Below are 12892 nucleotides of genomic sequence, written 5' to 3'. Positions count from 1 at the left end.
GAAGCATCCCTCACAGTCAGTGCGAAGGTTAACGATTTCCAAAGAGAGCTGCTCCGCACATTGCAACAACAGCTTCCCATTGTAATCCAAGTACCCGTCAGTGGCCGGGATGTGTCCGTTAAAGTCTCCCATCAACAACACCTCGCGGTCTGCACCCCACCGTTTCACATCTTCAATGATACACTGTAGGACTTTGTCGTTACCGTCATGTGGTCCACTAGCCACCGTTAAATACACCACACCAAAGAGAACTGGCTCACCAAGAATAGTCCCAGAAACCCAAATGTGCTCGGCACAAGGACCCTTCATTGGCATCCAGGCTGTATTGCTGCGCCACAGCACACCAGCGCCGCCTCCTTTGCGGCAATCCCCTGTACGATTGCAGCCCACCCACTGCCATTCGGGGTCAACTGGTGGCTCTTCCAACTCTCGTAGGTGAGTTTCCACCACACCATACAGAGCGATCTTTTCGCTATTCAGCGTCTTATACAGCTCAGCCCACTTAGCTGCCTTTCTCGCCCCATGAAGATTTTGCAGATACGTAGCGCCACCGGTCGGCGCAGATCCAGGTAGTGCAAAGCCCGACTCCATTGCCCAGTTCGCTGCGTAACAGGTTCAACTAGCGCGGGCGAAACAACGATTCAATAAATATTAGGTGTGTTCGCGCGTTGAACATTAAAAAAAGAGCTACAAATTTTTGTTTTGCTAGTTGGACGTGAGCGACACCGAACCACCATGGCGTGCTTGCTAGTTCACTCGTTAGAACGACAGCGAAAATAAAAGCATATGCAACAGGTACGCGACCTCGGTCGACGCTACTGTTGCTTTGTAAATTGCCACGGATGTAAAAATCTTCAGTTATACTGATTCCTGTAGCTGTCGCGAAGCAGAACGGCGAGAGCGCTGGATACGCGCATGTGGTGGCTAAGTGACATACTCGCATTCTCCACAGCCGGTCACATGAGAAAGTTTGATAATGTATGTCTCCTACTATTTATTTTTTGGTAGCCTCGACGGAGAACTACAGTTATGAAGCTCAACACAGCCTCTGACCGCGGCGCGCGCCATGCAACAGCTGAATGGTGACGCGCGCGATAAACATCGCACACGTCGCGACCACCGATAATCTGAGATGGTTGCCATCGCATAGCATCGCGCACGTTGGTTTCGAAGGTTCTAAGTTCTGCGTGATTACGTTATAGGTACATCGTTGGTTGATTAATTGATATGGGGTGTTTAACGTCCCAAAACCACCATATGTTCATGAGAGACGCCGTAGTAGAGGGCTCCGAAGAGGGACTCACTCGCTGGATTCCGTGCCGACCGGTTGTGCCCTCGCGATCTCCGACGACTGCGTAGCTCTGGCCGACTGGGTTCGTCCTACGCCACCGCCGGATGAATGGATGCATATGGCTGTACCCTTTAGATCGGGCGGTATCTAGTGCCACCAAGCCGTAATACTTAATGAAACAAAAACTATATTTATTTTATTTTCCCTTAAATAGTGAGATTGAGGATTCGTACTTTGCAGTGAAGGGTTTAATTTTCACTCGTGCCTTGACTTTAGCCACCAATCAGATAACCTCCTTCTAGGTAATTCTACCCGCTTAAAGTATATTTTGCCCTCACTGTCCCTAAACCCCAGTGCTTTGAAAAACTCTGCACCATCATCCTGAACTATAGGGTGAAGCCCTTTACAGAACATTATCAAGTGTTCGGCAGTTTCTTCTTCCTCTCCACACGCACTGCATACCGTGTCTACCCCATCGTATTTGGCCCGATATGTCTTGGTTCGCAGTACTCCCGTCCTTGCCTCAAACAGTAGAGAACTACCCCGAGTATTATCATCGATCCTTTCCTTGGCAATTTCCTGCTTAAAAGTTCGATAGATCTCTAGTGCGGACTTCTTAATCATGCCCATTTTCCACATGTCAGCCTCCGTTTCACTTTCTTCTTAACGGATAGTTCTTTTTGGTTTGGCCACCTGCTGTTTTCTAAGTATTTACCAGTCAATTTTCTAGTTCGCTTCTGCCATTTCGTATCGACATTCTTCATGTACAAGTAGCTGAATACCTTCCTAGCCCAACGCTCCTCCCCCATTTCTCTCAATCGGTTCTCAAATTTTATCTTGCTGCTAGCTTCCCTGCCCTCAAATGATGTCCATACCATATCACCTTGTACTCCCCGATTTGGTGTATTCCCGTGAGCTCCTAAGGCAGGCCTACCTATTCCACGTTGCTTAATTTCTAATCTTGCTTGAACTTCTGATCTCATGCACAAGACCGCATTGCCGAACGTCAGACCAGAAACCATGACCCCTTTCCATATTCCTCTCACTACATCATACCTATTGTAATTACACAGTGCCGTGTTTTTCATTACCACTGCATTCCTGTTACCTTTAGTCGACACGTATATTTCGTGTTCCCTTAGGTACTCGGCCCCATTGCTGATCCATACGCCCAGATATTTGTATTTATCTGTTATCTCTAGCGTGACCTCCCGTATTCTAAGCTGCACTACCTTCATTGTCATTAAAAATCATGACTGCTGATTTTTCCTTACTGAATCTGAAATCGAACCTATCTCCCTCATTACCGCAGATGTCCATCAATCTTTGCAAATCTTCCTTGTTGTCGGCCATTAGCACTATATCATATGCATACATCAATGCTGATAGTGCCTGTTCAATGAGTTTTCCTTGTTTGATGAAAAAGAGGTTGAAGCCAAGTTCACTTCCCTCTAATTTGGCCTCTAATCTTTGTAGGTACATCATAAATAGCAAGGGTGACAGAGCACACCCCTGCCTAAGCCCTCGTTTTACCTCTGTCGGCTTGGATACCTGTTTTTCCCACTTTATAACTACCTTGTTATTTTTATAGATATTCTTTCAAAGATTAGTGACTACATCTTCCACACCTAGTGTGTCCAGTATTCCCCACAACTCTTCTTGAACCACGCTATCGTACGCTCCCTTGATATCCAAGAATGCTAGCCACAGGGGCCTGTGTTCCTTTTCTGCTGTTTCGATGCACTGCGTCAGTGAGAACAGATTGTCTTCCAACCTCCTGTGTTTCCGAAACCCATTCTGCAGTTCCCCCAGCACCCCCTCATCCTCTATCCATGCCTGCAGTCTTTCCTTTATAACCTGCATCACCAGCCTGTAGATTGTTTTTTAATCCTATCATTTAATCCTATCCTTTTAATCCCTTCTCACCCCCATCCCTATTGGAAAAACTGCCATGGTTGATACTGGAAAACACGGTGAGTGTACTGGAAATAATAGTGGGTATGGTGGAAATTATGATGGATATGGCGGGACGTAGTGCAAATTATGGTGAATATGCCGGGACATACTGGGCGGTATGGTGTACAAAAGATGGGTAAAGTGGAAACGGTGGAATGTAGAGGCTACAAAGTGGGCAATCATGGGACGCTCTGCCCGCCATTGCGATGATACTGGGGAGCACTAAGCAGATGGTGGGTGGTGCTTAATATGGTGGGCCACATGGTGCACCAAGCTGAGAATCTCTTCCCACCATTGCGATTATCTGGGAAGCACTAAGCAGATGATGGGTGCTGCTTGTTATGGCGGGCCACATGGTGTACCAAGCTGAGAAGCTCTGCCCACCATTTCGATAATACTGGAAGCAGTGAGCAGATGATGAGTGGGCTTGTAATGGCGGGTAATTTATATAATGTACCAAGCTGGGATTTGTACACTACATGTTCTACCACCATGATTTCCACCAAAGGTTAGGTCTACCGACCGAGCCCGTGCAATTGTATTATCCGTGTTCTGGGTTTCAGAATACACGATTTCGACGGTTAAGAATAACAATACAGCACAGCCATGGCATCAATTAACCTAAATGAAGCATTTTTCATTGTCTACGGTGTCCGCGCAAGAAGCAACAAACATCGATGCGACGCGATTCCAGCACTTCCAGAGAACGTACGTCTCCCCTCACCGTAAGCCGCCGATCGCACTCACCGGCACTTCTCTAGCCTTTATGCGAGAACACAGACTTCGCAATTCGTATGCTTGGGGAACCAATATGATAGTGTAATGTTTCCGGCACACTGCATTCGTTTTGGCCAAGCCGTTATGTAGTCGTTGCTATAGGGAAAGAGCTAGCTACAGCAGTGTGCTGGCACGACTGCCCTCTACGTTGCGCGAAAAGCATCCCAATACTCAATCAATTAAATAAGGTGGGCGTATCTATGAAATGAGCCTAGCGGCGTCATAAAGCGTGAGCAGATGTCGCCTTTTGGAACGAGCGCGAAATGGATATTAAACTTGGCAGACCTCATCGGTAAACTGTAGCTGCTCCCCAGTCCAATTGTTTTTTTTTTTTTGCGGTTGTAAATTGTAAAAAAAAAAAACATAGCGCTGATGTCATTATCGCAGTGGCAATCATAACAGGCAGCAGATGCTTGTGTTTAATAAATGTGCAAATTTTTGTAGCTGGTGCAGATCTCGTCTATGTCGAGTACACGACAAACAAAGCTCAAATTGAACCGTAAGTTTGTATTTCAACTAGCTATTCAACACGCTACATTCGTCATGTTGGTATGGCGCAGTGGTTAGTGTCTTCAAATAGAATCCGCAGGTTGAACGTCCGATCCTCCGTGGTAGCTTGTTTTTTACCGGACGGGTGCTTTTTTACATTGTTATTTATACATTTTAAAAAATTTTCGTGGCAGCTCGTCACGGTGAATCGGACACCAGTTCGCGCTCAAGCGTTGCCGGCACTGCAGCACACACCATGCGCCATGGGGGACGTTTTCCAGCATTCACGCAGTACATTAATCCACTTAAATGGTGGGCGGTGGTTTGCGCCATGGTGGACGTTTTCCAGCATTCACGCAGTACATTAATTCACTTAAATGGTGGGCGGTGGTTTACACCATGCCCACCATTCGTTTCCTTGTGAGCTACTGTTGAGGTGTCGCACGCTGATGCAGACAGTTACGGAGCTCACTTTTCTCTTCTTTTCCCTCTTATAACCACAATCTTATAACTCTGGAAATTTCGACCACGTGGGGTTCTTTAACGTGTGCCCAAATCTGAGCACAGGGGACACAGCGTTCTCGCCTTCATCGAAAATGCAGCCGCCGCAGCCGGGACTCTGTCCCGCGACCTGCGCGAGTCGGCAGCCGAGTACCTTAGCCACTATAGACCAACGCGGCGGGGCATACAGGTATATCATAAAATGTTGGTTGTGACAACAATGAGCTTTTTCGTGCCGTTGGTCTCCGCAATTACCGGAGCTATCTCAGAGGCCTCAGTTTTAATGCCTTTCTTTGTACACCGAGAAAATGGACACGCATATATTCCCAATTGCATTTACAAACGGAAGACAACAGCCTTACAGAATATTCTAGGATGCGTAACAAACGCATATGAAGCACGAGATGAATAGCGAATGCAAGCCGCAAATATGAAAATCACCGGGGCCACTCGTGCCGGATAAAATGAGTTTGGTGCCACTGATCAGTAAATTACACTGCTCAGTTACAGTTATATGTTATATTATAAGTTGTTATAATATAATATACTATATTGGTGTATTATGTTACATTGCTCGTGTATGTACTTCATCGCTTTGATAATATGCGTATGCCCAAATTTACGCATTTAGGCGTTACAGATTGTATCCACAGTTCACTGTGATGAGCTTTATACTTTTCTGAAGCGAGGTTGGATTGACGGAAGAAGCTTGCCACGTCCTTAGTATTCAGGAAAACGCGCCTGAATACTAACGAAAGAGAAGGGCTTATGCACGTTCCTTTGCGGACGGCGAAGCTTTTCCATCACATTTTTGTTGTTGGACATATATATTCTTTTCACTGACTTGTGATGCAGTCCTAACGTCCAAATCGTATTTTGTTATTTAATGTTCGTTTGCTACATTAAATCATTCTGGTCAACACACAGTGAATGTGTGCATTGCCCTTGAAGTCGACAACAACTGTAGCAGCTGTAAAAAAGTATCAACATTGTGTCTCCGCCTATTGTATGAGTCCACTACGCTGGGACTTGCTTTGCTTGTGAGTAAAAAAAAAAAAAACATCGCAAGCCTTTAGCTTACATTTCGTGTACGGTGCCGTACTATGCATTCACACACATCAAAATGTGCGTGCCCGTGATAGAAAGCGAAGAGATAAACAAGGTCACCGAAAGCCTCACTCCCGAAAGCAAAGCGACCGCTCAAGAAAGGCGTCTCCAGACAAACTTTCGTCCACAGTTGACGTAATTCTCTTTTCGTGCACCGAGCCGCCAGTGTAGGCTCCCGTCTCTGTACATAATGGAACATGAAGAGGCTGGTGGGCCGCTTGAAGATAATATAATAGTAAAATGAATGCTGCGTGTTTTGAGGTGCGCATTTCGCGTTTCTCTGTCGCTTCTTCTTGACTTGTACGTTTTACTTGTTCCAAGAAATGCAGGAGGGGCTTGAACTGACCACAACCAGTCGTGCTGCGTGACAGATATGAATCGGCAGAGGCGCAGCTTTAATGTCAACTTCCTTAGCGAACATCTCCCTTGTGCTCGTCCACTTTGTTACGCGCCTGCTTGCGTGCCGTGGTTGGCGGCCGGCCTCTCGTTTTCGAATGTCCCCCCACAGACACTCCTCGTCCCGTGCTCTTCTTCCCATTCAGCGCCGGGCTCACGCGATCCAAGGCAGCCACGAGAAGGAAGAAAGACCCGTCGGCTGTGGTGGTAAGTTGGACCAGCTTTTATCACGCGAAGCTCGTCTCTGCCCAAAAGACAACTCGGTCAAGCGTTCCAGACCGTGGGGTTCACCCCTCGCATATGTCTATAAAGACGCCGTCCAGTTGCTCTGTCAGGGGAGTATGAACTGACCGGCAAGTCAACTTGGTTTCTCTCCGGACGGCCGATATCAAGAAATTGGACATTTCGGAAGACTCCACGTCTCCCCGAACCACCGGCGGAGTCTCTATGAACAATTGGTATGATTGTAGTGGCTGTAGAGTGGGTAAAGGGAGGAGTACAACAGCTGACAAAGCAGCTCTTACATAAGACTTGTGATACCGGTGGTCATTCATATGTGTATATATGCCCAATATGTGTGCGTCGCAATACATAACCGCACTGCGACTGAAAGCGCTGGTAGAATACAATCTACGCTGCCCCTCTTCAGTCAGTGTTGATTTGTACGTTAGTGCACTGATTATGCTCCTTGAGGTTAGCGAGCGCAGTTGAGGTTGTGAAAATAAATATTGTGGGCATTACATTTTCTACGGCGTTTCATCTATCGACATTACGTTTCGGCATGACATGGAGTTGGTAACAGTTGAAACCTCGTAATTTGAGCCAGCATAAAGCCTACCCTTGTGAAACTGAAGGTATTGATAATATCTGGAAATTTACGTCCCAAAAGTACTAAAGGTCTTGTGGTTGCGTTCATTTCACTATAAATTTACGTTAACTGACTATTCGATAAACCTGTACGTGGCGCACCAGTAAGTAATGTAGTTATCGGTTTTGTGTGCAATGTATACACAGGCTGGTGCTTCAGCAGTATTCCGATTTTTTGGTCACGATGCTCAGATTTCTGCTGGAAACGATAATTACGTCTGGAAAGATGCTTTATCATTTGTCGAAGCCCAAGCGGTCTCGCCGGCTGCGTTGTCAACAGTATACAAATGAATATATGTTTTGTAGTGCTCCTCTCCTGATCAGACAGAACCAGTCCTAACATTGTAGATTCTAAAGATGACAACCTCTGTGTCACCGGAGGCTGAGACGAATGGTTCTACCGCATTTCAGACGTGGTACCAGAGGTGGCCACCGCAAGATCACTAAGTGGGCCAGCACGTCGGTAACCGTGCCCCCTGAAAGATGCTGCTTCTCTGTATCTCTCTACTACTTTGGCACCGCGGATCGAGCGAGCACACGTTTCCATTTTTCGGCTCAGTGACAGTCATGCCTGCGCTGAAGACACTGGTTCCGACGGGAACACCACTGATCGGCTCGAACATCGGCGTTGGGATACCCTTTGAGGTCGTCGTGCCGGACCCGGGAAAACTGATGGTCAACATGCGCTCGCTGGAGCCCGGACACGACCGGTGGAATCTGTATCGGGGTCTCGCCTGGTTCCTGCAGCGTTTTGGACTGGACGGCGAGGCATGCGTCAAGAGGTCACTCTGCGAAGTGGCCTCCATGCCCAGGATTCCGGGCCTGCTGGGAGACGTTGTAGAGGCGCTGTTCACGTAAGTCCCTTGACTGAGTCTTTTTGTCATCATGATTTTCAGCATCACGCTCAAGTCTGTTGTATCACACGGGCTGTTGCTTCAGCCATACCTTGAACAGAACAAATCAGTGCAGAAGAAAAAAAATTAGCTTAAGACAGATATGGTTATGAGTGAATACGAATGTTGCCAGGTATTTGACTTGTAAAAGACAACCCTAAAATGAAAAATCTTAGGTATAGACGCTGTAAATACGTGCAATGATTTATATAAGATCTCCGCACTATGTGATAGCTCTTCCCAAAGTGAAATCGCGTTTTCGTAGTAGACTATTTTATAGAGGGCCATAATGACGCATGTCTATGACAAGAATGTCGATACAAATAGACTCCACTTGAATATCTTTGTGTGGCAATACTGGCTTGGCCGTTTCGAGCTATTGTTATGAGAATCTTGAAATTTCATGAGATTGACAAAATTTGATACTGCATAATGCGAAAGAAACCCTTCACTATAAAATGTCTTCATCAAAAAATGCATTGCCGTTGATCCACAAAAAAATTTCGTTTGTGTTTGCAGGATACCCAAGGACCATCACAACTTATCCATTTTAGACGATTATTACAAGGCGTCCAAGCGGGGTCGAACTGTTGGCGAGTGCGACGCCGGCTACTCTGAATGCCCGGTATCTCTGTACGAATTGCCAAACTACGCTCAAGTTCGGTGGCTCTGATTGTTGTAGTTGACTAGGAGAAGTTGTAATTGCTGTGTTCTATTTTGATAGCTCGCTTTGGCCGGTCGAGAGTCTGAAGCTTTCGCTGTGATTTGCCTACATTTTACAAGGTATTTCTCCGATTTAAACTGTGCTGTGATTGTTTGTGTGTTTGTACTGTAGAAGCGCTTGCTGGGGTGCTAGTTGGTAAGACAAATCTTATGAACTTAAACTGCGTTAGAGACAAAACACAAGAACAGAAGGAGACAGAACGAACGCACACTAACAACTGAGTTAATGAAATCAGAAATTGCCCTCATGAAACAACGCGTGTTCGCAATGACCGTCATGACCACTTGACGAAAGTGCACTACCGCACCGAGAATCCCATCTACATTACAAAATCACGCTTTTTGCAGGAAATATACACAAATGTATCGCTGACATATTTGTCTACGCATGCTATCCAAGAGGATTCTATAGGGTTTCACATTCCGTTTGGCTCGTATCTCACCCTAGCACCTTCTTGCTACTAATGATGGGCTTGCTCTTCTGCGCACATGTACCACAATGGGCAGCAGGTGCTTCGCACTATTATCTCCGAGTGAATTAGAATGATCCATTCAATTCTAGTAAACACACCTTCCCGTCGGCCCCACATGAACCATTCCGCAGGCCAGGAGGAATTCCTACATTACTTCAGCTCTACATGCAGGGTACATACGCGCATTCGTGCTTTATGCCACATTCATCGCTCTCTTTCTTTGCCTGTGTAAGAAATAGCACGCGAACGCGACAACTTGCAAGACGTTGCAAAAAAACAAAAAAAAACAATAACAAGTCGACCCCGAATCTTCCCGCCACCTTGTTCATGCCATGCGACGCCTTGTGGATATACGGCTTTAAACTTCCGCCTGTCAATCTTTTCTATTTTTTTTTGTTTTCGTCGGCGGCTGTGGTATGGTGGCGTACGACCTTCAATAATGATTCTGCTACAGTCTGAAGCAACGAGTACGGGAAACCTGCACTACGGAGACCATTGGGTTAAGGGAAGAAAATTTATCTCTGACGTTATGAAGACATGACTTGGTCAATGGTGACCTTAAGATGACTTGGTCAAAGACGGCCACCGCTTCGCTTCTGTTCACAAGCTTCGAGTGGGAGGAATTAAAAGGCAAAAGTCCTTATAAGTGGCCAGTACGTCCAGAACAGGCGTTTACTATCATTAAAAACCAAATTCACATACGAAAACTGCGAATAAGCATTGTCAGGTCATTCAAGGGCAAAATTCAATCTCCGTGGTTCCTGTGGATTTAAAAGAATAAATAACACGCTTCGATACCTCCTAAACGTCATCCCCGGCGTCAGTATTTACGAATAGTAAAAGGTCGTCCGCGTATCTATGAACACGAGCGCTGCAACCAACGGTAAGTATTCAGGTAACGAGCAGTACAACTCGGCTAAATATATATAAGCAAGTACCACGGCGCCACGCTTGACCCTATATTAGTGAAGGTCATATGCCATCATACCACTGCTGTCATTGAAAATGAAAAAAAAAAACCAGAAAAGAGTGACAGGCAGAAAATTGAAGTGATGCCCTATATACACAAGCTGTCGCATGACATAAAGACAGAGGCGGGAAGATTCGGGGTTCACATGATGTTTTTCTGCGCCTTGCAACTTGTCACGTTCATGTGCCACTTCTGACACAAACAAATAAAAGAACGATGGATGCAAAGCACATATATTGCGTATGCACCGTGTAGGGACGAAGTGGTCTATGAATTCCCCCTGACCTTCGGAATGGTTTATGTGGGGCAGAACTGCAGATATAATAACAAGCGTGTAATGAAGCATTGTAATGTACTAGGAGATAACAGTGGTAAGCACCTGCCTGTTCATTGTGGCGCATGTGCGCAGAAGTGTGATCTCACCTTTAGTAGCACCAATTGTGCTAGGGCGAGCTAAGAACAAAGAGCACGTGATAGCGTAGAAGCCTCTTGGACAGCAAGACATGGCCCGGACAGCACCGCCACCGTCTAGTGGCTAAGGTACTCGGCTGCTGACCAGCAGGTCACGGGATCGAATTCCGGCTGCGGCGGCTGCATTTTTGATGGAGGCGAAAATGCTGTAGGCCCGTGTGCTCAGATATGGGTGCACGTTAAAGAACCCCAGGTGGTCGAAATTTCCGGAGCCCTCCACTACGGCGTCTCTCATAATCATATATGGTGGTTTTGGGACGTTAAACCCTCATATTTATCAATCATGGCCCGGTCAAGTGCGTCAGCGATAACATCTGTGTATTTACCGGAAAAGAGCATGATTTCGGAATGTAGATATATAGGAGTCTTGGTGGAGTAGTGGACTTTCGTCACGTGGTGATGACGTTCATTGCGCACGTGCGTTGTTTCAGAAGGGCACGTGGTGGTTTCAATAAACAAGTTTTTAGTCAGAGTTCGTTCTGTCTCCTTTTATTCTTGTGTCTCGTATCTAGTGCAGGCTATACGTTTACAAATTATGCGTGTGCTGTTTTTCGTTAAATAAGGCTCGCCACTGGCTAGCGCACCGCACCTCAAGCACCATGACGAGACGGTATACTCAATTCTTGGAGTCCATGCTGAGTAAAACAAGATAAAATGTAAAATGACCCTGTAGTTTTTTAACCGAAATCCTTATGACATAGCCAAAAGTATATCTAAAAAGATATGCGTGTCAGATAGCCTTATTAAAGACACCTTTGAGAGAGCTTTTGCGTGTTGCTATAATGGATTGCTCACTATGTGCTGTTTTACTGTTATTAACGTGGCCTCTGAGACTGCGCGCCGGCAGAAACCTGCCGGTGCGTGATCTTGGACACCATGGTATAAAAAACAAACGAGAGAAGCGCCGCTGGAGATGAATGCTCAGCGTGATGAAAAATGGTTGAACAGAGGACGTAGCTAGAACCATCGTTTCGACTCACATTTGTCAGCGAAGCAACTGCCCCAATGAAAGATCAGTATAACAAATTTGTTTTGTTACACTTACAACTGTAGCTGCCTTCCATCCTTCTTTTACTGAGTTCGATACAGTCAAGTAGTCACAATCACATGCAGTCACAATCACATGAATTGTGACAGCAGAACCAGTTATTCATATCGTTCTACCAAAGCGTACGGCACGTACAGGTGCACAGTACAGGCTTGCTGCAGGGCGAGGGTCGGCGAAGCATCCGACACCAACATATCAGGCGTGGTGCGGTCACCCCGGATCTCTTTTTTTTTTGTGATGGACAGTTGTGCGCAAACTTTTGCTAAGACATCCTACATGGATAGTAGCACGTCGCTTAACTTGTTCGCCATTGGTAATGTCGCTTTGATAATCACATGTACATCGATTCGAAAATATCTACAGGCTGCGTCAAAGACTTATAGACCACCAGATCTGAAAGGGATTCGAATTGCCCAGCAATTTGTGACTGCATGCAGCCCAACTGTACAGTTCATATTTTGACCGTGTTTCAGAACAGGTAGGAAATTTATGTTCAAGACTGCCTGTCGAGCCAGTGGGATCAATAAGCTTTATCATTTGTATCGCGGTTCCCGAACTTTTGGTGCTGCCTGTACTTCTGATTTAAAATGATAAACATCACATACAGTATACCAATTTTGGTGGATATATTTGGTTATTTACACAGTTTAGAATATTTCAACAACACTACATAAAAAACTGAATGTACGCCTTGCAGTATTCTGGCGTCAGCAACGCGCGCGCGAACACATCAGCAGAACTTCCAATTCCAACAAAAGGAGTTACTCTATGTGCTGGCTAGTACAACCAACTAAACTTGAGGACTTGCAGGGTAATAACACTAATACATTTAAGTATGTTCGTGCTCCTCGCGTGACAATATCTGATACAGCGGCATTTAAAATTTGACTGTTTAGCTTGGCGATTTTACTAGAACCAAAATGTGCAGCA

At 45.8% G+C, this 12892-nt stretch overlaps 1 protein-coding gene across 2 annotated transcripts; it reads left to right on the top strand.

Moving 5' to 3' along the window:
* Positions 1 to 373: 373 nt before the first annotated feature.
* On the top strand, positions 374 to 11386 carry LOC119172629 (uncharacterized). Of its 2 annotated transcripts, XM_075892647.1 has the most exons (4): positions 374 to 435; positions 6443 to 6724; positions 7796 to 8238; positions 8797 to 11386. In XM_075892647.1, the coding sequence occupies exons 3-4, from the start codon at positions 7868 to 7870 to the stop codon at positions 8948 to 8950; spliced, it is 525 nt and encodes a 174-aa protein (XP_075748762.1). In that variant the 5' UTR covers positions 374 to 435; positions 6443 to 6724; positions 7796 to 7867; the 3' UTR covers positions 8951 to 11386. The 2 variants fall into 2 exon arrangements, with proteins under 2 accessions (XP_075748762.1, XP_037279679.2); XM_037423782.2 differs by lacking the exons at positions 374 to 435; positions 6443 to 6724 and adding an exon at positions 6740 to 6975.
* Positions 11387 to 12892: the final 1506 nt, after the last annotated feature.

This window comes from Rhipicephalus microplus, chromosome 4 (assembly GCF_043290135.1).
Source record: "Rhipicephalus microplus isolate Deutch F79 chromosome 4, USDA_Rmic, whole genome shotgun sequence".
NCBI lineage: Eukaryota > Metazoa > Arthropoda > Arachnida > Ixodida > Ixodidae > Rhipicephalus > Rhipicephalus microplus.
This window is presented reverse-complemented; position numbering and strand designations above follow the sequence as displayed.

Excerpts from the sequence above, each read along its gene's own strand:
- LOC119172629 (XM_075892647.1), top strand. The coding sequence starts at position 7,868 with ATGCTGCTTCTCTGTATCTCTCTACTACTTTGGCACCGCGGATCGAGC. Across the intron at positions 8,239-8,796 it reads GTTGTAGAGGCGCTGTTCAC|GATACCCAAGGACCATCACA; the intron begins GTAAGTCCCTTG and ends TTGTGTTTGCAG.